The sequence below is a fragment of the Scyliorhinus torazame genome, chromosome 5, assembly GCF_047496885.1.
Source record: "Scyliorhinus torazame isolate Kashiwa2021f chromosome 5, sScyTor2.1, whole genome shotgun sequence".
Classification (NCBI taxonomy): domain Eukaryota; kingdom Metazoa; phylum Chordata; class Chondrichthyes; order Carcharhiniformes; family Scyliorhinidae; genus Scyliorhinus; species Scyliorhinus torazame.
The window spans coordinates 151,533,403-151,559,018 of NC_092711.1; the positions used below are offsets into that span (position 1 = coordinate 151,533,403).

General features: G+C 44.8%; 1 protein-coding gene and 1 long non-coding RNA gene across 2 annotated transcripts; one reads left to right on the forward strand and one right to left on the reverse strand.

Annotated features, from left to right (window-relative positions):
* Positions 1-3,485: 3,485 nt before the first annotated feature.
* On the reverse strand, positions 3,486-20,647 carry LOC140420094 (uncharacterized). The gene is made up of 2 exons (XM_072504114.1): positions 20,248-20,647; positions 3,486-5,838 (listed from the first exon to the last, which is right to left on the reverse strand). The coding sequence occupies exon 2, from the start codon at positions 5,471-5,473 to the stop codon at positions 4,715-4,717; it is 759 nt and encodes a 252-aa protein (XP_072360215.1). The 5' UTR covers positions 5,474-5,838; positions 20,248-20,647; the 3' UTR covers positions 3,486-4,714.
* A 21-nt stretch (positions 20,648-20,668) lies between these two features.
* Positions 20,669-24,351, forward strand: LOC140420095 (uncharacterized). The gene is made up of 2 exons (XR_011946184.1): positions 20,669-20,921; positions 22,538-24,351. It is a non-coding gene; the product is annotated as an uncharacterized lncRNA (long non-coding RNA).
* Positions 24,352-25,616: the final 1,265 nt, after the last annotated feature.

Consider the following 25,616-nt stretch of genomic DNA (forward strand, 5'->3'; position numbering starts at 1 on the left):
CCTAATAGTCACCATCAGCTATGGAAAGTTGGCCGCATATAGCTGTCTGAAAGAGGGCGGTCATTGACATTCCCAGATATTTAAATCCCAAGGCGGGAGCATCTGAAGGGGAAGTTAGCAAGAGGAGGGATCTTACCCCTCAAACCCTCCCCACCGGCATGGCCTTGGACTTAGTAAAATTGATCTTAGAAGCACAGAAGGCACTAAATCTATCCACTACCCGGGTGCAGCTGGTTAAGATGAGCAGTGTGCTGTGGTTTTTATTTTTATTTCAGTGCCGACCGGTCTTTTAGCCTAAATCGTTATTTATGGGGGTGAATAGGTTGGTTTTGTGTGGGCAGATAGGGTGGCAAGGATTAGAAAGACGGTGATTCAGAGAGGGCAACAGTCAGGGGCTTGGCCCTTGCGAACCTGTTACAGGATAGAGTAGTCTCCAGTCCCTGGGTGGGAGAGGGAAAGTTATCGGATATTTACCAGGAGCTTTCGAAGGCGGAGGAAACTCAGGTGGAGGAGCTTAAGGGCAAGTGGGAGGACGAGCTAGGAGGAGAGATAGAGGTGGGTCTATGGGCAGATGCCCTAAGCAGGGTTAATACCTCCTCATCATGCGCCAGGCTTAGCCTGATACAATTTAAGGTAGTCCACTGGGCACACATGACCGTGGCTAGGATGAGTAAGTTCTTCGGGGTTGAGAATCGGTAAACACGGGTGGTGTCGAGTCCGGAGTTAGCGATCTTTGGAGTGTCGGAAGATCCGGGAGACCAGGGTAGTGGGTGCCTGGAACTCGCTACCGGAGGAGGTGGTGGAAGCAGGGACGATAGAAACATTTAAAGTGCATCTTGACAAATACATGAATAGGATGGGAATAGAGGGATACGGACCCAGGACGTGTAGAAGATTGTAGTTTAGTCGGGCAGCATGGTCGGCACGGGCTTGGAGGGCCGAAGGGCCTGTTCCTGTGCTGTACATTTCTTTGTTCTTTGTTCAGGGGCGAAAGAGGCTGACATCTTGGCCTTTGCCTCCCCGGTAGCCCGGAGACGGATCTTGTTAATGTGGAGAGACTCAAAGCCCCTGAGTGTAGAGAGCTGGGTTAGTGACATGGCTGGGTTTCTCAGTCTCGAGAAAATAAAGTTCGCCTTAAGAGGGTCAATGTTAGGATTCACCCGGAGGTGGCAGCCGTTCGTCGACTTTTGGGGAGAAAATTAAAATGTCAGCAGATGCAATATTCCAAGGGTTGTTGTTGTATCGTTGAGGTGTGTGAAGATTGGGTTGGGATGGGGGAAATATTTATTTTACCATGTTGATGTCATTGTTTATATTACTGTTATAAACATTTTCAAAGACCTCAATAAAATATTATTTAAAACAAAGAATCTTTATTTGTTGCATTCATGTGAAATGAAAGTCACCTTTGAACATTCTCCCAGTGTCTGCCTGGGTCTCACCCCCACAACCCAAAAAGATATCCAGGAGGTCAATTGGCCACGCCAAATTGCCCCTTAAATTGAAAAAACAAATTGGGTGCTCTAAATTTATTTTTTAAAATAAATGAATGTCATCAGTGGCCCAGAGGACCGTAGGCTGCTCTCCCCTTTGAGAGAGAGAGAGCTGACTGGTGGTGATTTAACCTGAAGGTCACCACACCTCAGATGAGGGGCAAGGTTCATGGATTTACAATTCGGGGAAGGGTAAATACGATGTTGTCAGACAAGAACTGAAGTGCATAAGTTGGGAACATAGGCTGTCAGGGAAGGACACAAGTGAAATGTGGAACTTGTTCAAGGAACAGGTGCTACGTGTCCTTGATATGTATGTCCCTGTCAGGCAGGGAAGAGATGGTCGAGTGAGGGAACCATGGTTGACAAGAGAGGTTGAATGTCTTGTTAAGAGGAAAAAGGAGACTTATGTAAGGCTGAGGAAACAAGGTTCAGACAGGGCATTGGAGGGATACAAGATAGCCAGGAGGGAACTGAAGAAAGGGATTAGGAGAGCTAAGAGAGGGCATGAACAATCTTTGGCGGGTAGGATCGAGGAAAACCCCAAGGCCTTTTACACATATGTGAGAAATATGAGAATGACTAGAGCGAGGGTAGGTCCGATCAAGGACAGTGGCGGGAGATTGTGTATTGAGTCTGAAGAGATAGGAGCGGTCTTGAATGAGTACTTTTCTTCTGTATTTACAAATGAGAGGGGCGATATTGTTGGAGAGGACAGTGTGAAACAGATTGGTAAGCTTGAGGAAATACTTGTTTGGAAGGAAGATGTGTTGGGCATTTTGAAAAGCTTGAGGATAGACAAGTCCCCTGGGCCTGACGGGATATATCCAAGGATTCTATGGGAAGCAAGAGATGAAATTGCAGAGCCATTGGCAATGATCTTTTCGTCCTCACTGTCAACAGGGGTGGTACCAGGGGATTGGAGAGTGGCGAATGGCGTGCCCCTGTTCAAAAAAGGGACTAGGAATTACAGGCCAGTTAGTCTTACTTCGGTGGTAGGCAAAGTAATGGAAAGGGTACTGAAGGATAGGATTTCTGAGCATCTGGAAAGACACTGCTTGATTAGGGATAGTCAGCACGGATTTGTGAGGGGTAGGTCTTGCCTTACAAATCTTATTGAATTCTTTGAGGAGGTGACCAAGCATGTGGATGAAGGTAAAGCAGTGGATGTAGTGTACATGGATTTTAGTAAGGCATTTGATAAGGTTCCCCATGGTAGGCTTCTGCAGAAAGTAAGGAGGCATGGGATAGTGGGAAATTTGGCCAGTTGGATAACGAACTGGCTAACCGATAGAAGTCAGAGAGTGGTGGTGGATGGTAAATATTCAGCCTGGATCCCAGTTACCAGTGGCGTACCGCAGGGATCAGTTCTGGGTCCTCTGCTGTTTGTGATTTTCATTAATGACTTGGATGAGGGAGTTGAAGGGTGGGTCAGTAAATTTGCAGACGATACGAAGATTGGTGGAGTTGTGGATAGTGAGGAGGGCTGTTGTCGGCTGCAAAGAGACATAGATAGGATGCAGAGCTGGGCTGAGAAGTGGAAGATGGAGTTTAACCCTGATAAGTGTGAGGTTGTCCATTTTGGAAGGACAAATATGAATGCGGAATACAGGGTTAACGGTAGAGTTCTTGGCAATGTGGGGGAGCAGAGAGATCTTGGGGTCTATGTTCATACATCTTTGAAAGTTGCCACTCAAGTGGATAGAGCTGTGAAGAAGGCCTATGGTGTGCTCGCGTTCATTAACAGAGGGATTGAATTTAAGAGCCGTGAGGTGATGATGCAGCTGTACAAAACTTTGGTAAGGCCACATTTGGAGTACTGTGTACAGTTCTGGTCGCCTCATTTTAGGAAGGATGTGGAAGCTTTGGAAAAGGTGCAAAGAAGATTTACCAGGATGTTGCCTGGAATGGAGAGTAGGTCTTACGAGGAAAGGTTGAGGGTGCTAGGCCTTTTCTCATTAGAACGGAGAAGGATGAGGGGCGACTTGATAGAGGTTTATAAGATGATCAGGGGAATAGATAGAGTAGACAGTCAGAGACTTTTTCCCCGGGTGGAACAAACCATTACAAGGGGACATAAATTGAAGGTGAAAGGTGGAAGATATAGGAGGGATATCAGAGGTAGGTTCTTTACCCAGAGAGTAGTGGGGGCATGGAATGCACTGCTTGTGGAAGTAGTTGAGTCGGAAACATTAGGGACCTTCAAGCAGCTATTGGATAGGTACATGGATTACGGTAAAATGATATAGTGTAGATTTATTTGTTCTTAAGGGCAGCACGGTAGCATTGTGGATAGCACAATGCTTCACAGCTCCAGGGTCCCAGGTTCGATTCCGGCTTGGGTCGCTGTCTGTGCGGAGTCTGCACGTCCTCCCCGTGTCTGCGTGGGTTTCCTCCGGGTGCTCCGGTTTCCTCCCACGGTCCAAAGATGTGCAGGTTAGGTGAATTGGCCAATGATAAATTGCCCTTAATGTCCAAAATTGCCCTTGGTGTTGGGTGGAGGTGTTGAGTTTGGGTAGGGTGCTCTTTCCAGGAGCCGGTGCAGACTCAAAGGGCCGAATGGCCTCCTTCTGCACTGTAAATTCAATGATAATCTATGATTAATCTAGGACAAAGGTTCGGCACAACATCGTGGGCCGAAGGGCCTGTTCTGTGCTGTATTTTCTATGTTCTATGTTCCATAACCTCCGTCGATATGGGAGTTGAATCCATGTTGTTGGAGTCGCTCCGCATCACAAACCAGCCATCCAGCCAACTGAGCTAACTGGCCCTTGAATATGTAATAATTCCTTAACTATTATCTATTCCCTGTCGCCCATCAGTTTCCCCGTCCACCTCAGACAACTTGCCCCTCATACCCTGCAAGTTTTCTTCTGTGAGAAGCACCTAGATACATTAAACAAAAGAGCCACATAACCACCACAGCCCATCTTCATGGCAACATGGCATGATTTAGGGGATAACAAACAGAAATGGGAACTATATATCTTTTAACTTCCAAAAGCCCTTTCACTCTGTGATTCTTTTATTGTGCAATTTAAACCCAGGTATTCACAAGTCTTGAATATCATCAACCCACTGGAGGCAAAGTTGTGAAACTGAAGTGTCCAGAAGAAAGAAACCCTCCAACAATCCACACTGACCAACTGTCAGAATGAACAAAATGCCGTCCTCGAGGCAATTGAAGCAGAAACAAGAACAGCAGAATCCAACCCCAGCAATCAATTGTGAACTTGTTGGTGTCTCAGCAGATGTGATGAAACACAAAATCCCTTCCCACATTGAGAACAGGTGAACAGCCTCTCCCCAGTGTGAACTTGCTGGTGTGTCTGCAGGTTGGATAATTGAATAAATCCCTTCCCACACTGAGAGCAGATGAACGGCTTCTCCCCAGTGTGAACCCGCTGATGTCTCTGAAGGCTGGATAAAACACTGAATCCCTTCCCACACCGAGAGCAGGTGAATGGCTTCTCCCCAGTATGAACTCTCAGGTGTGTCTCCAGGTTGGACAACTGAGTAAATCCCTTCCCACACTGAGAGCAGTTGAATGGCCTCTCCCCAGTGTGAACTCTCTGGTGTGCCTGCAGGTTGGATGAACAACTGAATCCCTTCCCACACTGAGAGCAGGAGAATGGCTTCTCCCCAGTGTGAACTCGCTGGTGTGTCTTCAGTGGGAATAGCTGAGTGAATCCCTTCCCACACTGAGAGCAGGTGAACGGCTTCTCCCCAGTGTGAACTGCCTGATGTCTGTGCATGGTGGAGGAATCACTGAATCCCTTCCCACACTGGGAGCACGAGAATGGCCTCTCCCCAGTGTGAAATCGCTGGTGTGTCCGCAGGTGGGATAACTGAGTGAATGATTTCCCACACTGGGAGCACGAGAATGGCCTCTCCCCAGTGTGAATGCGCCGATGAGCCTCTAGTGCAGATGGGGCTCCGTATCCCTTCCCACAATCTCCACATTTCCACGGTCTGTCCATATTTTGAATCTGTGTCTCTCCGGGTTGGACAATCAGCTGAAGCCTTGACAACACAGACCCGACATATATGGTCTCTCCCCGCTGTGAATGGCGTGATATTCTTTCAGACTGTGTAACTGGTTAAAGCTCTTTCCACAGTCAGTGCTCTGGAACACTCTCACTCAGGTGCGTGTCTCTCGGTGCTTTTCCAGTCACACTGATGTTTAAAATATTTTGAAGCCTACAGAACGGGCAAACATTTCTCCTTCTAGATTCAAAGACCGATGGTATTCAGGTCCAAAGGAATCGAGTGACTGTCAGATCGAGACTTGACGCTTGCAATTTTTGTCTGTGACTCCTCCTCTTCTAATATCCTGTAAAAACAACTTACAAAAAATATCACTGTCAGTACAGGATAGAAATTCAGAACAGACAATTCTAGTTTCTCTGGAACGTTCTTTCTTTCCCCAAATGCTGTAAATCTCCATCCCACACACCCTCCCTCCATTCTCACTCTGCTGTATCTGATATTAACCCTCCCAAATCTCCTGAAGGTGCTGATTCAGGCTGATTGACAGATCCATGATCATCACTTCCTGTCAGAACACAGATCATAACAAATAGAAGCTGTATTCAGCCATTCAGTCCATAGAACCTGCTCAACCATTAAATGAGCTAATTGGCCAATCTACCTCAGCACCATTTTCCCACACTATCCCCCATCGATATGTTCAATATCGAGAAACCTGTCAATCTCAGTCTGAAAATACTTGATGACTGAGGTTCCACAGTCCTCTGGGGTAGAGAATTCCAGATCTTCGCCACATCCTCGAGTGAAGAAATTCCTCCTCATCTCAGCTTTCTCTCCATTTTCCGACTTGTTGCCCATAACCCTTGACTCCCTTGTCAATTAAAAATCTAGCTAACTCATCCTTGAATATATTCAATGACCCTCAGACCCCACTGGTCCCTGTGGAAGAGAAATCCAGAGACTAATAACCCTCTGAGGGAAGAGAAGACTGGAAATATATAACGTAACTGCATACATTATTACACAACTAGAAACAATAATAAATGTACTTAATTACAGAACCATAAATATTATATTAAATGTACCATATAAAAACATTAGACATATCTCTGCCTGATTTTAATTTTTTTCTTTTTAAAAGTAAATTTAGAATACCCAATTCTTTTTTTTCCAATTAAAAGGCAATTTGGCGTGGCCAATCCACCTAACAGGCGGTGATTGGATCCTATCCCACTGGGATGTTTTTCAGAGACCCAAGCTTTCAGTTTGATTCCAGCAGCACACGAGGCAGAACTGACTAACTCTCTCTCCAGAAAGCAGCTGTGAGTGCTATCTCTCTTCCCAGATAGCCTGTGGGTGCTGTATTCCTGAAACCATGGAGACCTGAATATAAACCACAAACTGAAAGAAACGTTTGAACAGAGGTGAGGTGCCTCTCCATAAAAGTGTGAGTACTGCATTTCTAAACTACAGAGAACCTGAACAAATTAATCTACAGAGAAGACCAGTACAGGCTGTAAACTAATTACTTTAATCTGCAAGCTTGCTGTGAAGAAAAGTGTGCTGAAAACCACCATCTGAAAAAATAATTTTTTTCACTTATGATTTTATCCCTTTCCACCCCTCTGTGTTTGTCTGTCTATGTGTGTGTGTAGAGGCTGGGGGCAGGTTAAAGTGGGAATTAGGAATTGGCTTATAGTTAACCAGTTGTGTTTGCTGCATATTTTATTTTAGTTCTTTTTATAAATAAATAGTAATCATATTTACATTTGCAACCACCTGATTATTGGGCAGCCAAGGGCCAAAGACATCGGGTATTTTTATAATAATTATTGGTTAAATCACTTGTGCTGTGACTCCGGGGCACGTGGGGCTGGAATTGACTGCGCACTAGCCCAGGGTGTCGTAACACGACAAACTAACTTGTGATTCCTGTACCAGGACACCCAGATCCCTCTGTACCTCAGAGTTCTGTAATCTCTCTCCATTTAACTAATATTGCTTTTTATAATCCTTCCAGCCAAAGTGGACACGTTAATATTTTCCCAAGTTATGCTTCAGCTGTTAATTTGTTCCCACTCACTTAACCTATTTGATGCCCTTTGCATTCACCTGAAGTCCACTTGCCAAATTAATTTCCAATCCCTCTTTGTGTCATCATCAAATTTAACCGCATCCAACTCATTAATATAGATTGTGAATAGTTAAGGGCCCAGCACTGATCCTTGTGATACTTCACTTGTCACATCTTACCAACCCAAATATGACCCATTTATACCCACTCTGCTTCCTGTGAGCTAACCAATCCTCTACCCCTGCTGATATGTTGCCCTCTACACCATGAGCTCTTATGTTGTGCAGTGACCTTTGATGTGGCACCTTGGGAAATACTTTCTAGAAATGTAAATAAACCACATCTGCAGGTTCCCCTTTATTGACATCCCATGTTACTCCCTCAAGGAGCCTTAATAAATGAGTCAATCAAAATAGACTTCCTGAACCCCATTTTGTGTGTCAAAAGAAAAATCAAATCTCCTCTACCCCTCTGGTTCCTTTGCCAATCACCTTAGAGGGACACACTTTCTGTTAAAGAGCCTGCCAACTCCTCTCACCCACTTTTCCTGAATTATATCAATCTAATCATGAAAAACCCAGCAAAATCAAATATTTTTACTGTTAATTGTTTATTAATGAAACAACATGGTTAAAAAACACAACCGGCAGACCAGCCCCCGCCAAAGCCCCCCCCCCCCCCGCCCCCCAACTGGCAGCACTGGAGTCCGCCATTTGTGAGGGGCAGAGCATCGGAAAAACGGCACTGGCAAAAATGGATTCTCCGGCTGATCAGCGAACCCGTTTTCGGTGTCGGCAATGGGAGAATCCCGCCCGAAGTAACCACCATCTTCATGGCAATGTGACATGATTTTGGAGGATCAAACAGAAATGCAAACTGAATACCTTCTCACTTCCAAACACCCCTTTCACTCTGTGATCCTTGTGAAATTTGAAACGAGGCAGTGATCTTTGATGGGACTACGCCAATTGATGGATCTCTATGTCTGTTCGGAACCCTGGATGTGCATTATCCCTTCTTAGTTCCCAAAAAACAGAGATTCCAGACTGCAATATTGGTAAAGTTATTTGAAACTTTATTCGTCAACTTTAGTGTCTACTGGTAAAGTCAATTTTCCATACAAAATTTGAGAAGTTCCAACTAGCCCTGCAACAAGCTAGTCAGATCAATTGTCTTTGGCAAATACAGAGGTTGAGTTCTAAAATACAACTCGGTTATTCTTCAAATCATAATACGCACTATTAAATGAGTGATTTAAACAAAAGAAAAATGGTGATTTAGCAGAAGCAAGCAAGAGAATAGGTTTCAGAGATTAGGTAAGAATGATTCCGGAATGAGGTCTCATCCTGACAATTGATCTTTTTAAGGAGATTACTATCTTTAAAGTTTTGCCCTTTTTACAGCTGTGAGTGGTTTTAACTAATTTATAATTCACTTAATTCGACCAATGTGTCTGTCTGTCAAATTTAAGAGATAAACAATTTGCTGTAATTTTCCATGATGGTCTGAACAAAACACATTCCCACCAGAAATTATCACTATTGTCTGACTAGCCGTTACCATCGAAACGGAACTGGGATGTCAGCCCAGTTTTTCATAACACAAAGGGTCTTTTCTGCTATTTGGCCTTGCACTCGCTCGCAGTTTTCAAACAACTTGCAAAATGTGAACATTGAGTCTTATCTGATTAATTCCCAAGTATTCAGCTTTTTCTCACGCTCATGGTTAATATATTTTAGATTTGAGTCATGAGGATAGAGAAGGAGGCCATTCAGTCCATTGATTCCCTGTTGGCTCTGGAGCCAGCCAGTCAGTCTCATTGTCCCATTCTATCCCTGTAGCCCTGCAAGTTCATTTCTCTCAAATGTCAATCCAATTTCCGATTTAAATCCTCTGTCTTCATTTCGAACCCCCTCACAGGCAGGATTTAGTTAATTACTCTGAAGGATTTTTCCAACCAGGATTTCTTCATTAAACCTTTTATCTGTCTTATCTATAGATGACCAGAAAATCTGATTTCTATCAGGCACCTTGGGAAATACTTTCTGGAAATGTAAATAAACCACATCTGCAGGTTCCCCTTTATTGACATCCCTTGTTACTCCCTCAAGGAGCCTCAATAAATGAGTCAATCAAAATTGACTTCCTGAACCCCATTTTGTGTGTCAAAAGAAAAATCATAGGGGCAGCATGTGGCGCAGTGGTTAGCACTGGGACTGCGGCGCTGAGGACCCGGGTTCGAATCCCAGCCTTGGGTCACTGTCCGTGAGGAGTTTCCACTTTCTCCCCATGCCTGCGTGGGTTTCACCGCCACAACCCAAAGATGTGCAGGTTACATGGATTGGTCATGCTAAATTACCCCTTAATTGGGAAACTAAATAATTGGGTACTCTAAATTTATTTATTTTTAAAAAGAAAAATCAAATCTCCTCCACCCTTCTCATTCCTTTGCCAATCACCTTAGAAGGACTCATTTTCTGTGAAAGATCCTGTCAACTCCTCTCACTCACCTTCCCTGAACTACATCAATCTAATCATATAAAATCCAGCTAAATCAAATATTGTTACTATTAATTGTTTATTAATGAAACAACATGGTTAAAAAAACTAACAGGAAATTACTTGAGGATAAATAGCAAGCAGAGTAAAAGGATGTTCACAATGTTCAGAACCCAAATGGTTTCTCTTTACTCTGTTCCCGTGACTCCCCACTTTGGACACGGGCACTGAATACCGGGGGTGACGTCACTACCAGCCCTGGTCACCCCGTCCTGTGTCCTAATTGGTTGGAGGTCCATTTCCCAGTCAGTCCTCCAGCATATTCCCATCTCTCTATTCGTACGATGCCCATGGCAGTGTCCCAACTGGGGTGCAGGCCCCATTGTTCTCAACTAAATTCAGCCCTCAGCTCCATCTCCTGGTTGTCACTGACACGAGAGGTGAGCCAGAAAACTGCCTGAGGCTCAAATGGGAAGTCATAACTTGTGGATTAGGATCTCTGTACAGATCAGTAACTTTAAAAAAAATCAATTCCAACTCAACAGTTGAAAGGATCACACAACAGGACTTACAGTTTAATGGGTTTTACTGCAGCAAACAAACTAGAAGCAACATTTTGTTTTTAATTTTTCCAATTAAGGAGCAATTTAGTGTGGCCAATCCACCTATCTTGCACATCTTTGGTTTGTGGGGGTGAGACCCATGCAGACACAGGGAGAATGTGCAAACTCCACACAGACAGTGACCCAGGGCCGGGATTGAACCCGGCTCCTCGGTGCCGTGAGGCAGCAGTGCTAACCACTGTGTCGCCGTGATGCCTCAGAAGCAACATTAACGAAACACTATTTTTTGCCAGAAACCTCCTTTATGTATAAAATAGAACTTGTCCTTTTACACAATCTAAAATTCCATTCCACGGTTATACTTACTCTGTACCAGAAATCCAAACGGAAGTGTCTCAGAACCAGTCAAAAGTGATGATATAAAGATAGTGGATACATTGTGATCATCTTTCACAATTCTATAGATTCTGGAATGGTTCCTGCAGATTGAAGGTAGCAAATGTCACCCCATTGTTCAGGAAGAGAGGGAGAGAGAAAATGGTGAACTGCAGACCTGTTAGCCTGACATCAGTATTGGGAAAATACCAGAATCTATTATAAAGGATGTGATAAATGGACACCTGGATAAGAATAAACATGGATTTAGAGGGCAGCATGGTGGCACAGTGGGTTAGCCCTGCAGCCTCACTGTGCCGAGGTCCCAGGTTCGATCCTGGCTCTGGGTCACTGTCTGTGTGGAGTTTGCACAGTCTCTCTGTGTTTGCATGGGTTTCGTCCCCACAACCCAAAGATGCGCAGGGTCGGTGGATTAAAAAAAACAAAACATGGATTTTGGAATAGGAAATAATGTTTGATGAACCATTTGGGGTTTTTGAGGATGTTACTATCAGAATTGATAAAGGGGCGTCTGTGGATGTAGTTCACTTGGATTTTCAGAAAGCTTTTGATAAACACCCCACAGGAGTTCATAGAATCAACAATCCCTACAGTGCAGGAGGCCATTTGGCCCATCGAGTCTGCACCGACCCTGTGAAAGAGCACCGTACCTAATCACAATTCCCCAGCCTATCCCCGTAACCCCACCTCGGGACAATTTAGAATGGCCAATCCACCTAACCTGCACTTCTTGGGCCTGTGGGAGGAAACCGGAGCACCCGGAGGAAATCCTCACACACGGGGAGATCGTGCAAACTCCACACACACAGTTGCCCGAGGTTGGAATCGAACCCCGGTGTCTGGCGTTGTGAGGCGCTGTGCTAACCATTGTGCAGTCAGAGGTCAGTTAGCAAAATGAAACCACATGGGATAGGAGGTAATATACTGGCATGGATTGAGGATTGGCTAACAGGCAGAAAACAGAGAGGAGGAATAAATGGGTCATTCTCACCGTAGCAGGTTGTGACTAGTGGGGTATCACAAGGTTCAGTACTTGGGCCCCAGCTGTTCACAGTTTATACAATGATTTGGATGTGGGGGCTAAATGTAATATTTCCAAGTTCACAGATGACACAGAGCTGGGTGGGAATGTGTGTTGTGAGGAAGATGTAAAACGGCTACAGGAGGATTTGGACAGACTTAGTGAGTGGGCAAGGACATGACAGATAATGTGGAAAAATGTAAGATGATCACTTTGGTAGGAGGAACCGATGAGCAGAGTATTTCTGAAATGGTCAGAGATTAGAAAGTGCAGATGTACAAAGGGACCTGGGTGTCCTCATCAATAAGTCACCGAAGGCTAACATACAGGTGCAGCAAGTTATTAGGAAGGCTGATGGGATGTTGGCCTTTATCACAAGAGGATTTGAGTCCAGGAGTAGTGAAGACTTGCTTCAATAGTATAGAACCTTGGTTAGACCACAGCTGGAGTACTGTGTGCAGTTTTACTCCCCTTACCTTAGGAAAGGTATTATTACCACAGAGGGAGGGCAATGAAGGTTCACCAGACTTGTTCCAGGGTTGGCAGGACTGTCCCATGAAGAGAGATTGGGGAAACTGGGCCTGTATTCTCTAGAGTTTTAAAGAATGAGAGGGGATCGCATTGAAATCTACAAAATACTTAAAGGAATAGACAGGGTGGGTGCAGGTGAGATTTTTCCCCTGCTGGAGAGTCTAGAACCAGGGGACACAATTTTAAAATAAGGGGGAAGCCATTTAGGAATGGTCTCGGAGGAGACATTTCTTTATTCAGAGGGTTGTGAATCTTTGGAATTCTCTACCCCAGAGGGCTGTGGGAGCTCAGTCATTGAGTGTGTTTAAAGCAGAGACTGACAGATTTCTAAATCCCAATAACACAAAGGGATATGGGGATAGTGTGGGGGAAAAGGCATTGAAGTGGATGATCAGCCATGATCGTACTGAAAGGTGGAGCAGGCTCGATGGGCTGAATGGCCAATTACTGCTCCTATATTCCAATGATCAAAGATATGTAGGAAACTAAATTGTGAAGGGGACAGAAGGTAGACTACAAAGTGATGTAGATAGGTTATGTGAGTGGGAAAAGATCTGGCGAACAGAGTATAATGTGGGAAAATGTGAAATTGTCCATTTTGGCAGTAAGAATATAAAAATGTAACTCAATGGTGAGAGATTGCAGAGCTCTGAGATTCAGAGGGATCTGGATGTCCAAGAGCATGAGTCACAAAAGGCGAGTATACAGGTACAGCAAGTAATTAGGAGAGCTAATAGAATGTTATTGTTTATTGTGAGGGGAATTGAATACAAAAATAATACAGATTATGCTTCAGTTATACAGGACATTGGTGAGACCACATCTGGAGCACTGTGTACAGTATTGCTCTGATTTAAGCAATGATGTAAATGTGTTGGAAGCAGTTCAGAGAAGACTTACTGGACTCATACCTGGAATTGGAGGCTGGTCTTATGAGGAATGATTGGACAGGCTTGGCTTGTGTCCGATGGAGTTTAGGTGACTTGATTGAACCGTATAAGATCCTGAGGGGCCTTGACAGGGTGGATGTGGAAAGGATGTTTCCTCTTGTGGGAGAATCTAGAAATTGGAGTCACTTTAAAAGTAATAAGTTGCCCATTTACAGCAGTTGAGAACTTTTTCTCTCCAAGGGTTGTGATTCTTTGGAACTCTCTTCCTCAAAGGGCAGTGGAAGCAGAGTCTTTGAATATTTTGAAGGCAGAGCTGAATGGATTCTTGCCAAGCAAGGGGGTGAAAGGTTATCTGGGCGACAGCGGGAATGTGGAGTTGAGGTTACAATCAGATCAGCCGTGAACGTATTGAATGGTGGAGCAGGCTTGAGGGGCCGAGTGGCCTACTCCTGCTCCTAATTCGTATGTTATCACATGCTTTCTAATAGATTTTAGCATTTTCCCTCCTACTGATGTCAGGCTAATGGGTCTGTGGTTCCCCGTTTTCTCTCTCCTTAAATATGGGGGTTACATTTACCACCTTCCAATCTGCAGGAACCATTCCAGAATCTATAGAATTTTGAAAGGTGATCACCAATGTATCCACTATCTCTACAGCCACCTCTTTCAACACTCTGGGATGTAGAGCATCAACTTTTGGGGATTTATTAACTTTCAACCCCATTAATTTCTCCAGTGCTACTTTTTCACTAATACTAATCTCAGTTCCTCGTGCTCACTGGTCCCTTGGTTCTCCCGTGTTTTTAGGACAATTTCTGTATCTTCCTCCATGAAGACAAACACACATTGTTTAGTTTCTCTGCCATTTCCTTATCCCCCATTATAAACTCTCCTGTCTCTGTCTGGAATGTACCCACATTGGTCTTTGCCAATCTTTTCCTGTTCACATTCCTATTGGAGCTTTTCCAGTCGTTTTTTATGTTTATTGTCAGTTTGCTCTCATATTCTATTTTCTCCTCATCAGTTTCTTGGTCCTCCTTTGCTAAATTCTAAAACAAGTTCCCAATCCTCAGGTTTTCTACTATTGCGGCCACTTTATGAGCCTCTTCCTTTGATCTAATGGAATCTTTAACTTTTCTTGTTAGCCACGGTGGCATTACTTTTCCGGTTGGATTTTTGTTCCCTAAAGTAATCTATATTTGGTTTATATATGTGAAATGAAAGTTGCCAAAGTCCCAGAGGACCATAGGCTGCTCTCCCTTTTGAGAGAGAGAGAGAGAGATAGAGATAACTGGTGATTTAACCTGAGGGTCACCACAGCTCAGGCGAGGAGCAATGTAGAGAAGGTGGACCCTTCATGGATAACCTCAGCCAGTACGACACTTGCACCCCTGCTATTGGAGTCACTCCACATCATGATTAGCCATCCAGCCAACTGAGCTAACTGAGCTCCCAGTAGATATATAATAATTCCTTAAATATTAGCTATTGCCTGTCTCCCATCATATCATTTAATGTGGTTTCCCAGTCCACCACAGACAACTTGCCCCTCATACCCTGATAGTTTTCTTTTGTGAGAAACACCCAGATAAATTAAACAAAAAAAACTTGTAACCACCATCTTCATGGCAATGTGGCAGGATCTGGGGGCATCCAAACGGAAATTCAAACTAAATATCTTCTAACTTTCAAACACCCTTTCACTCTGATCCTTGTGAAATTTTAAACCAAGTAGTTGCAACAAGGCTCGAAGAGCGTCAGCCCACTGGAGGCAAAGTGGTGAGACTGCCAAGTCCAGCAGAAAGAAAACCTACGGCCATCCCCATATTACCAACAGTTAGAATGAACAAAATGCTGTCCTTGATGTAATTGAAGCAGAAACAATAACAGCAGAATCCAACCCCTGTAATCAACTGGGAACTTGGTGTCTCAGCAGGTGCCATGAATCATGTATTCCCTTCCCACATTGCGAGGTGAACGGACTCTACCCAGCATGAACGCGCTGGTGACTCTGCAGGTTGGATGGATCACTGAATCCCTTCCCACACTGGGAGCAGATGAACGGCCTCTCCCCCGTGTGAATTCGCTGGTGATTCTTCAGGTGGGATAACTGAGTGAATCCCTTCCCACACTGAGACCAAGTGAATGGTTTCTCCCCAGTTTGAACTTGCTGGTGTTTCTTCAGCTCCGGTAACCAAGGGAATCCCTTCCCACACTGAGGGCAGGTGAACGGCCTCTCCCCAGTGTGAATTTGCTTATGTGTCCGCAGGGAGGATGAATCACTGAATCCCTTCCCACACTGTGAGCAGTTGAACGGCCTTTCCCCAGTGTGAACTCGCTGGTGACTCTGCAGGTGGGATAACTGAGTAAATCCCTTCCCACGCTGAGAGCACGTGAATGGCCTCTCCCCAGTGTGAACCCGTTGGTGTTTCTTCAGGCTAGAGAACTGAGTGAATCCCTTCTCACACACACAGCAGGTGAACGGCCTCTCCCCAGTATGACTGCGTCGATGAATCTCCAGCTGAGATGGGATTCTGTATTCCTTCCCACAGTCCCCACATTTCCACGGTTTCCTCATGTTTTGCATCTCCTCGTGTCTCTCCATGTTGGACATGAAGTCTCGTCCACACACAGAACACGTGTATGGTCTCTCCCCGCTGTGAATGGTGCGATGTGTTTTCAGGCTGTGTAACTGGTTAAAGCTCTTTCCACAGTCAGTGCTCTGGAACACTCTCACTCGGGTGTGTGTGTCTCGGTGCTTTTCCAGTCACACTGATGTTTAAAATGTTTTGATGCCGACAGATTGGGTAAACAATTCTCCTTCTAGATTCAACGGCCGATGATACTCAGATCCCAAGGTATCGAGTGACTCTGTAAGACCGAGACGTGATAATTGAGATTTCTGTCTGTAATTCCTCCTCTTGTAATATCTGTAAAAGGAGTTGACAAAAGCCAACACTCAGTCCAGGATAGAAATTCAGAACAGATAATTCTAATTTCTTTGGACCATTCTTTCCTCTCTCATTCCCCAATACCTCAGCTCCAATACAACAAGAACCATAAGACATAGAAGCAGAATTAGGGCACTTGGCCAATCGAGTCTACTCCGCCATTCAATGATGGCTGATACATTTCTCATCCCCATTCTCCTGCCTTCTCTCCATAACCCGTGATCCCCTTACTAATCAAGAACCTATCTATCTCTGTCTTAAAGACACTCAATGATTTGGCCTCCACAGCCCTTTGCGGCAAAGAGTTCCACAGATTCACCACCCACTGGCTGAAGAAATTCCTCCTCATCTCTGTTTTAAATGATCGTCCATTTAGACTGAGATTGTGTCCTCTGGTTCTAGTTTTTCTTTCAAGTGGAAACATCCTCTCCACGTCGACTCTATCCAGGCCTCGCAGTATCCTGTAAATTTCAATAAGATCCCCCCCTTATCCTTCTAAACTCCAACGTTAACACACCCAGAGTCCTCAACCGTCAGAGTTCCTCATACGTCATTCCTGAGATTAGAGGACCCAAAATTGCTCATAATACTCCAAATAGGGTCTGACCAGAGCCGTATAGACCAATTCCCCATACCTAGTCTCCAGGGAGTGGACTCGGAGGGACGGAGTTTCGGAGCTGTGAGTACAAAAACCTTATCTCGGGGATTCACAGCCGAGTCTCAAGGGAGCGGACTCGGAGGGGCAGGGTATCGGAGCAGTGACTGTAGGAAGGATGAGCTATCTGACCACTGCACCCTGGTACAGGAGGTCATTCAAGCGGGGGGGAGGAAGTGGTAGTTGTCGGGGTTTCTATAATTAGGGGAACTGATAACATCCTTTGGAAGCAGGGCCGAGAGTCCCACATGGTATGTTGCCTGTCCGGTGACAGGGTGAGGGGCATCTCTAACCAGCTTCAAAGGATATTGGAGAGGGAGGGGGAGGATCCAGTTGTTGGGGTCCACGTTGGGACAAACAACATCAGCAAGACTCGGAAAGAGGACCTGTTTGGGAATATAAGGAACTAGGAACAAAATTAAAGAACAGGTCCCAAGGGTTATAATCTCTGGATTATTCACCGAGCCATGTGCAAATTGGCACAGGGATGAGAAAATTAGGGAAGTAAACACGTGGTTAAAGGAGTGGTACGGGAAAGAGGGGTTCCATTTCATGGGGCACTGGCATCAGTATTGGGACAGGAGAGATCTGTACCTTTGGGACGGTCTCCACCTGAACCGATCTGGGACCAGTGTGGAAAGGATAAATAGGGAGGTCACAAAGACTTTAAACTAACAAATGGAGGGGGAGGGGAAGGCCTCAGGGGAACGCAACACAGTTTCAAAAACAAGTAGCAGGACGGTCTGGACTGGGTACCAAATATACCGGTTATAAAGTTTACAGGAGGGACAGAGAATATGGCAGAGGGGGTGGAGTAGCCTTACTGATTGGAAATACTATCACCTCAATGGTGAGGATTGGATACACCGGCCAGTTCACGCTGGGGAGAGGCCATTCACCTGCTCTTAGTGTGGGAAGGGATTCACTTTTTTAAGAAGGGTGAGAAACGGAATTACAGACCAGTTAGCTGAACACGACATGGTAACATAATGGTTAGCACTGTTGCTACACAGCGCCAAGGACCCAAGTTCGATTCCCGGCTTAGGTCACTAAGTGTGGAGTCTGCACGTTTTCCCCGTGTCTGCGTGGGTTCCTCCCACAAGTCCCGAAAGACGTGCTTGTTAGGTGAATTCGACATTTTGAATTCTCCTGAGTGTACCTGAACAGGCGCCAGAATGTGGCGACTTGGGGATTTTCACAGTAACTTCATTGCAGTGTTAATGTAAGCCTATTTGTGACAATAAAGATTATTATCACCTGCACTACCCTCAACTACACACTCGGAAAATTCAAATGAAATTGAATCCACAGAATCCTTCTGCACCGACCCTCCGATAGAGCATGCTACCCAGGTCCACTCCCCATCTCTATTCCCTTAGACCCACCTACCTTTTGGACACTAAGGGGCAGTTGTTCATGGCCAATCCACCTATCCTGCACATCTTTGGACTGTGGGAGGAAACTGGAGCACCTGGAGGAAACCCACTGTCATGTGAGAGTACCTTTAAGAAATGGGTGTTTAAGAAATGTACATTTAAGAAATGGACCTGCTCATGTTCCTGAAGTGATGTCAGAGTGTGGGGGGAGCGGAGCTCTACTTCTGCTTTTTGAGTTTCAGTTTGAGAGAGCAGCTTGGGTGTGTTTGTTTTCAGGGAGCTGCATGAAGAAAACAAAGGGGCTGTAGCTGAAGTAACCAAAAGCAGCAGTACGGTTGAACTCTTTCTCACTATATATATTGAATGTAACCTAATGTGCTCCTGATTGAAGGCTGGTTAAGTCATTTGGATGTTAAAAGGACAGCTGAAACTATTACCTAGTCTTTGGGGCTTATCTTTGAATTAATGGGTGTTCAGATATTCAATGGTTGTTTTAAAAAGGTTAACTTGAGTTGTTAGAATAAACATAGTTTTGTTTAAAAAAATACTTGTCCATTTATGCTGTATCACAGCTGTAGAGTGAGCCGTGTGCTCCCCACACCACAATCTATTAAAAGTTGTGGGTCAGTTGAACTCCATGCTACACTTTGGGGTTCTCTAAACTCTGACCCATAACAACACGCAGACAGGGGGAGAACGAGCAAACTCCACAAAGTGTACACCTTAGATCTCTTCCTTTCCAACCCCCCACCCTCTTCCTTCAAACCAACTTTCCCTTTCTGATTTCTTGCTTTCAGAGACCCCAAAACTTAGAGTCATAGAGTTTTACAGCACAGAAAGCTGCCCTTCGGCCCATCGTGAAAATGCTGCCTGTTCAGCCACAGCAGGTCAAAGATGAAAAGAGAGTGCAACAGTTCAGCACTTCATGAAGACACATAGCCATTTGATCTGTCCCTCTCTGCCACCAGCTCAGATACGACACTGCACAAACTTAGCGGCCACGATAGAGTTGGGATCAGCTGTGGTGAAACACTGGAACTGGATCCAGGTCAGGGTGAAATATAGTTTGCTTGCCAGTTCATTGGAGGGTGAGGTCACAGATGGGTGCTGCTATGGGTGGATCAGATGAGGATTTTAATAGGCACTGGTGAGGGTGTACATTGAGATGCTGAGTGGATTGGCTGGCTTGTCAGACAGTCAGTCCCCTTCACTGTCAAGCAGCATGTAGAGGTCTGACTCCAAGTCTCCAAATTGGCAGAGGACATTGTGCAGAACGTGCCCTGTCCACAACCTCTGCTCCATCTCCTTGTTCTGGAGCAGAACCAGAGGCACTGCTATTGCTGCTCAGAAACCTATTCCAGCCTTTGTTTGGGTTGGTCTTTATAAGACATAATCTTTCCTTTTCTTTAATAAAAATTATTTTAAAACTCCAAATTATAAAATTATTTGACAAAGCCATGCTGACTATCCTTGATTAATTCTTGCCTCCGCAACAGAGATTAATTCTGTCCCTCAGGATATTTATTTCCTGACCACTCACGTTAAACTCACTGGTCTGTAATCTCCTGGATTTACCCTACTTCTCTTCTTGAATAATGGAACCACATTATCTGTCCTCCTTCCTCTGGCACCGCTCCTGTGACCAGAGATTTGAAAATTATTCTCAGAGCCTCTGCAATCTCCTCTCTTGCGGCCCACAGCAGCCTGGGAAACATTTCATTTGGGCCTGAGGATTTAAACAAGTCACCATGTGAAGGTGAGAATGAGAACATGAATTTAATGGGGAGAAAAGAAAGCGTTTTACTTACAAGGGTTAGAGGCAGTTTCAGTCTGTGTGAAGCGAGAGGAGCAGCAGCTTTGCTGGGCAGACAGTAAAGGAAACTCCGTGCAGCCAGTGACACAGGCCCCAAACTCTGATTGGCTGGAGGATCAGCGCCTGTCCGGTCCTCCACAGGTTCCTATTGGCCAATCTCCCTCATGGAGACAATGAAGGGGCAGACCTCGACCCTCGTCGGGGTGGGCGCGTATTTGACCTCCCGACGCTGAGCTGTTGTCCAATTAGGAGTATTTTGTTTCTGTGACCAGGGATGTTGCTCCCAATGGGGACTGTGTGCTGGGAACGCCCCTCTGAGTCATTGTGACGTCCCAATGGAGCCCTGCCTGAATCACTGCTCCGCGGTGACATCTCCGGGCTCCAGTGCGCAGGCCCGGCGGGCGCACACGGCGGCCCGCCCCCGCCCACCCACCCCATGCACATCAGCAGACAAGGTTTCCAGGCAACCGGCTGACGCTTCGGGCCAGAGCGAGAAGCCGCTCGGTGATCGCTATCTCCACCCAGCCCGGGACTGCGCATGACCAAGGGAGACAGGGAACTGCGCAGTACAGAGGAGAGCCCACCCTCTGACCTGCCTGCTCAGGTGTTCGCCAATGAGAAACTGGGAGGAATGGAAAGACTTTGGTCCTCCAACCAATCAGAGCGCGGGTTTGTATGAATGACTATTGAGCTTCACAACTACTGAAACGTCCTCCTGTCTCCAACATCTGAGAGTAAAACACGTTCTTTTCTCCCCCTTTCCATTTCTTTTCTCATTCTGACCTTCAATTGGTGACTTGCAGCAACTGAAGGGAAAGGAAGTGAATCCAGGGAGGGTGCAGACTCTGCAAAGCTTGGCCCAGGTCTCTCTCTCTTAAAGTCATTGACATCCTTTGCTCCCTCAGCTCGACACATTTATTTGTCTGGCTAAAAGGATGGTCTCTTTCCTAATGTTCACAATTAAAGGGCTGCTTTCCCCCGGAGATGGCTGACATTTAAGGGGACAGGAAATTAATATCATACAGAGAAATATCCAGTGTTGTTCTATGGTACAGATTAGATATATTATTTATGGTTATGTAAAGTACATTTATTATTATTTCTAGTCTTGTAATATTGTACTGTAGCCACGTTATATATTTCCAGTCATCTCTTCTCTCAGAGGGTGTTAATCTCCAGAATTATTTTCTCCCAGGGACCAGTGGAGTCTGGGAGTCATTGAATATATTCAAGGATGAATTGGACTGAATTATTTTTTTGAATTTAATGTGCCTAATCTTTTTTTTCAATTGAGGGCCTCTCTCCCTTGGACGTGTGCAGTTCCGGTCACCCGCTCTCCCGTGCGGTGGATAGAGCAGTTTCTTCAGCACGGGAGGAATTGTGGGAGCTGCGGCCACCATTAATTCTCCAGGAGCCCAGTCTCCAACCTCCTGCAACTGGGAGGAAAAGTGAGGGGGTGGACATTGACCTCAACATGACACAAAGTACATGCTGCTAGTAATTGGATTTGATTGTGACCCCCCCCCCCCCCCCCCTCACCAAAACATCTTTTTTTAAATTTAAAGTACCCAATTCGTGTTTTTTCCAATTAAGGGACAATTTAGTATGGCCAATCCACTTACTCTGCACATCTTTGGGTTGTTGAGATGAGACCCACGCTGACATGGGGATTTTGTGTAAACTCCACACGGATCGAACCTGGGACCTCGGCGCCGTGAAACTAGACAGATTTATGATTGGTGAGGGAGTTGAGGGTCACGGGGAACAGGTAGGAAAATGGACTGAAAAATTAAGATGAGGAGTGAATTCTTCACTTGAGGATATGATGAAGCTTTGGAATTCTCTACTCCAGAGGACTGTGGAGCCTCAGTCATCAAGTATTTTCCAGATCGAGATTGATAAGTTTCAAGATGTTGAAGTCACCAAATATGGGGGATAGTGTGGGGAAATGGTGCTGAGCTAGATCGGCCATTGGGCTCATTACAGGATTGAGCAAGTTCAAAGGGCCAAATGGCTGACCGCAGCTCCTATTTGTTATGGTCGCTGTGTCCAGGACAGGAAACCGTGAGCATGAATCTGTCAATCAGCCTGAATCAGCACCTTCAGCAGAATTGGGAGGGTGAATATTAGATAAAGCAGAGTGAGAATGGAGGGAGAGTGTGTGGGATGGAGATTTAGAGCATTTGGGGAATGAGTGGAAAGAATGTTCCAGAAGAACTAGAATTGTCTGTTCTGAATTTCTATCCTGTACTGACAGTGATGTATTTTGTAAATTGTTTTAACAGGAGATTCGAAGAGGACGAATTACAGACAGAAATCTAATACATGTTGTCTGGATCTGACAGTCACTCAATTCTTTGGTACCTGAATATCATTGGCCTTCGAATCTTGAAGGAGCAATGCTGGTCTTATCTGTCAGCTTCAAAAGATTTTAAAGATCAGTGTGACTGGAAAAGCACCGAGACACACACACCCGAGTGAGAGTGTTCCAGAGCACTGACTTGTGGAAAGAGCTTTAACAGTTACACAGCCTGAAAAAAACATCGCACTATTCACAGCGGGAAGAGACCGTACACGTGTTCTGTGTGTGGGTAAGGCTTCAATTGTCTGACCTAGGGAGACACAAGGAGACCCAAAATATGGAGAAACAGTGGAAATGCCTAACTGTGGTGAGGGATTCAAAGCCCCATCTGCACTGAAAGCTCATTGGCGCATTCACACTGGGGAGAGACCATTCAGCTGCTCTCTCTGTGGGAAAGGATTCAGTCAGTCATTCACCCTGCAAACACACCAGAGGGTTCACACTGGGGAGGCCATTCATCTGCTCTAAATGTGGGAAGGGATTCACTCAATGATTCAGCCTGCACATGAATCTGTCAATCAGATAAGGGAACCCACTTCACACTGGGGAGAGGCCGTTCATCTGCTCTCAGTGTGGGAAGGGATTCTGTGAATCATCCACACTGCGGAGACACCAGCGAGTTCACACTGGGGAGAAGCCATTCAGCTGCTCCGAGTGTGGGAAGGAATTCAATCAATTATCTAGCTTGACGTCCCACGGGCGAGTTCACACTGGGGAGAGGCCGTTCACCTGCTCTCGAGTGTGGGAAGGGAGTCTGTGTTTCCTCGTACCTGCTGAGACAGCAACAAGTTCACAATTGATTACAGGGGTTGGATTCTGTTGTTATTGTTTCTGCTCTCAATTACACCCAGGACTGCATTTTGTTCATTCTGACATTGGTGAAGTGGGAGGGTGGGAGGGTTTCTTTCTGCTGGACTGGCCGGTCTCACGACTTTGCCTCCAGTGGACTCTTGTAACAAGAAAAATTAAAGATTCCATTAGGTCAAAGGAAGAGACTCATTGATAGATTACAGATTGATTGCTTCACTGATTTATTGGTAATCTTTAAGAATTGATGCAGTATAATTCTTAAATTCAATATATAGGTGGAAAATGGAATATCCACAAGGCAAAGACATTGTTTCAGATAAAATGAGAATTGCTGTGCAAGCAACTTAATATGTGTCAGAATCTAACACTGCTTCACGAAAAGTTGAATAAAAGACCTTATAATGAATAAACCATTGTTCTACAAATACATCTAGTAATGAAAAAGTATTGCAGCCTCAGCAACAGAAACATTTCCAAATATAGCAAAGCCTTAGCAACAAGTAAGGTTAATGCAGAACATCTTATCTTCAGAGGATTGGTACACGTGGCAGGAACATGTCGACATTTAATTAATTTGATAGACATTAATGAATCTTAAGTAATGACCAATGCCTGGATAACAAATCATGCTCCAAGTGACAGAATTTTTTGAATAAAATCAGGAAGCCTCAGCTGAGAATTTGAAACCAATAAGGGGTTAGACCATTGATAAGAATTTCTTTAAGAATAAAGTTTCATGACTAAAGTTTGCTCTGTATTCATGCTTTAAGAAATTCTGAACCAAGTATTGATTTCCTAATATTTTCTGATATTTTTAACTCTCTATTATATTTTGATGTTTTATTTGATCTACGTTTTGATTCATTTTTATGTAAGAGAATCAAGGTGGATAATTAGCAATAAAGTTGCATTTTTGGACACCTCCAATCAACCCGATCTTGGGCTGTTATTTGAAGATAAAATAAGCGATCTTATCACTCGTATACTTGCCAAAATTAAGTGTAACCCTGAGGATTGGAAACTTGTCTTAGAATTCAGCAAAGGAGGATCAAGAAACTCAAAAAGAGAAAACTGAATATGAGAGCAAACTGGCGAGAAACATAAAAAACGATTGGAATAGCTCCTTTAAAATGTGAAAAGGAAAAGATTAGCAAAGCCCAATGTGGGTCCATTCCGTGCAGAGAGAGGAGAGTTTATAATGGGGAACAATGAAATGGCAGAGAATCTAAACAATGTGTGTCTGTCTTCATGGAGGACATGAAATCGGCCCAAAAACACGAGAGAACCAAGGGACTAGTGAGCACGAGGAACTGAAGGAGATTAGTATTCGTGAAAAAGTAGTACTTGAGAAATTAATGTGGTTCAAAGTTAATAAATCCCCAAAAGCTGATGCTTTACATCCCAGAGTGCTGAAAGAGGTGGCTGTAGAGATAGTGGATACATTGGTGGTCATTTTTCAAAATTCTATAGATTCTGGAATGGTTCCTGCAGATTGGAAGGTGGTAAATGTAACCCCACTATTTAAGGAAGGAGAGAGAGAAAACGGGGAACCACAGGCCCAATTAGTCTGACATCAGTAGGAGGAAAAATGCTACAATCTATTATAAAGAATGTCATAACATACGAATTAGGAGCAGAAGTGGGCCACTCGGCCCCTCGAGCCTCCTCCACCTTTCAATATGTTCACGGCTGATCTGATTGTAACCTCAACTCCACATTCCTGATAACCCCCCGATAACCTTTCACCCCCTTGCCTATCAAGATTCTATCCAGCTCTGCCTTCAAAATATTCAAAGACTCTGCTTTCACTACCCTTTGAGGAAGAGAGTTCCAAAGACTCGCGACCCTCTGAAGAGAAAAAAGTTCTCCTCTGCCGTAAATGGGCAAGTTATTACTTTTAAAGTGACTCCAATTTCTAGATTCTCCCACAAGAGACATCCTTTCCACATCCACCCTGTCGAGGCTCCTCAGGATCTTATACGGTTCAATCAAGTCACCTAAACTCCATCGGACACAAGCCAAGCCTGTCCAATCATTCCTCATAAGACAAGCCTCCAATTCCAGGTATGAGTCCAGTAAACCTTCTCTGAACTGTTTCCAACACATTGACACCATTCCTTAAATGAGAGCAATACTGTACACAGTGCTCCAGATGTGGTCTCACCAATGTCCTGTATAACTGAAGCATAACC

Bases quoted from the DNA above. Each gene is read 5' to 3' on its own strand.
- LOC140420094 (XM_072504114.1), bottom strand. From the start codon at position 5,473: ATGGACAGACCGTGGAAATGTGGAGATTGTGGGAAGGGATACGGAGCC.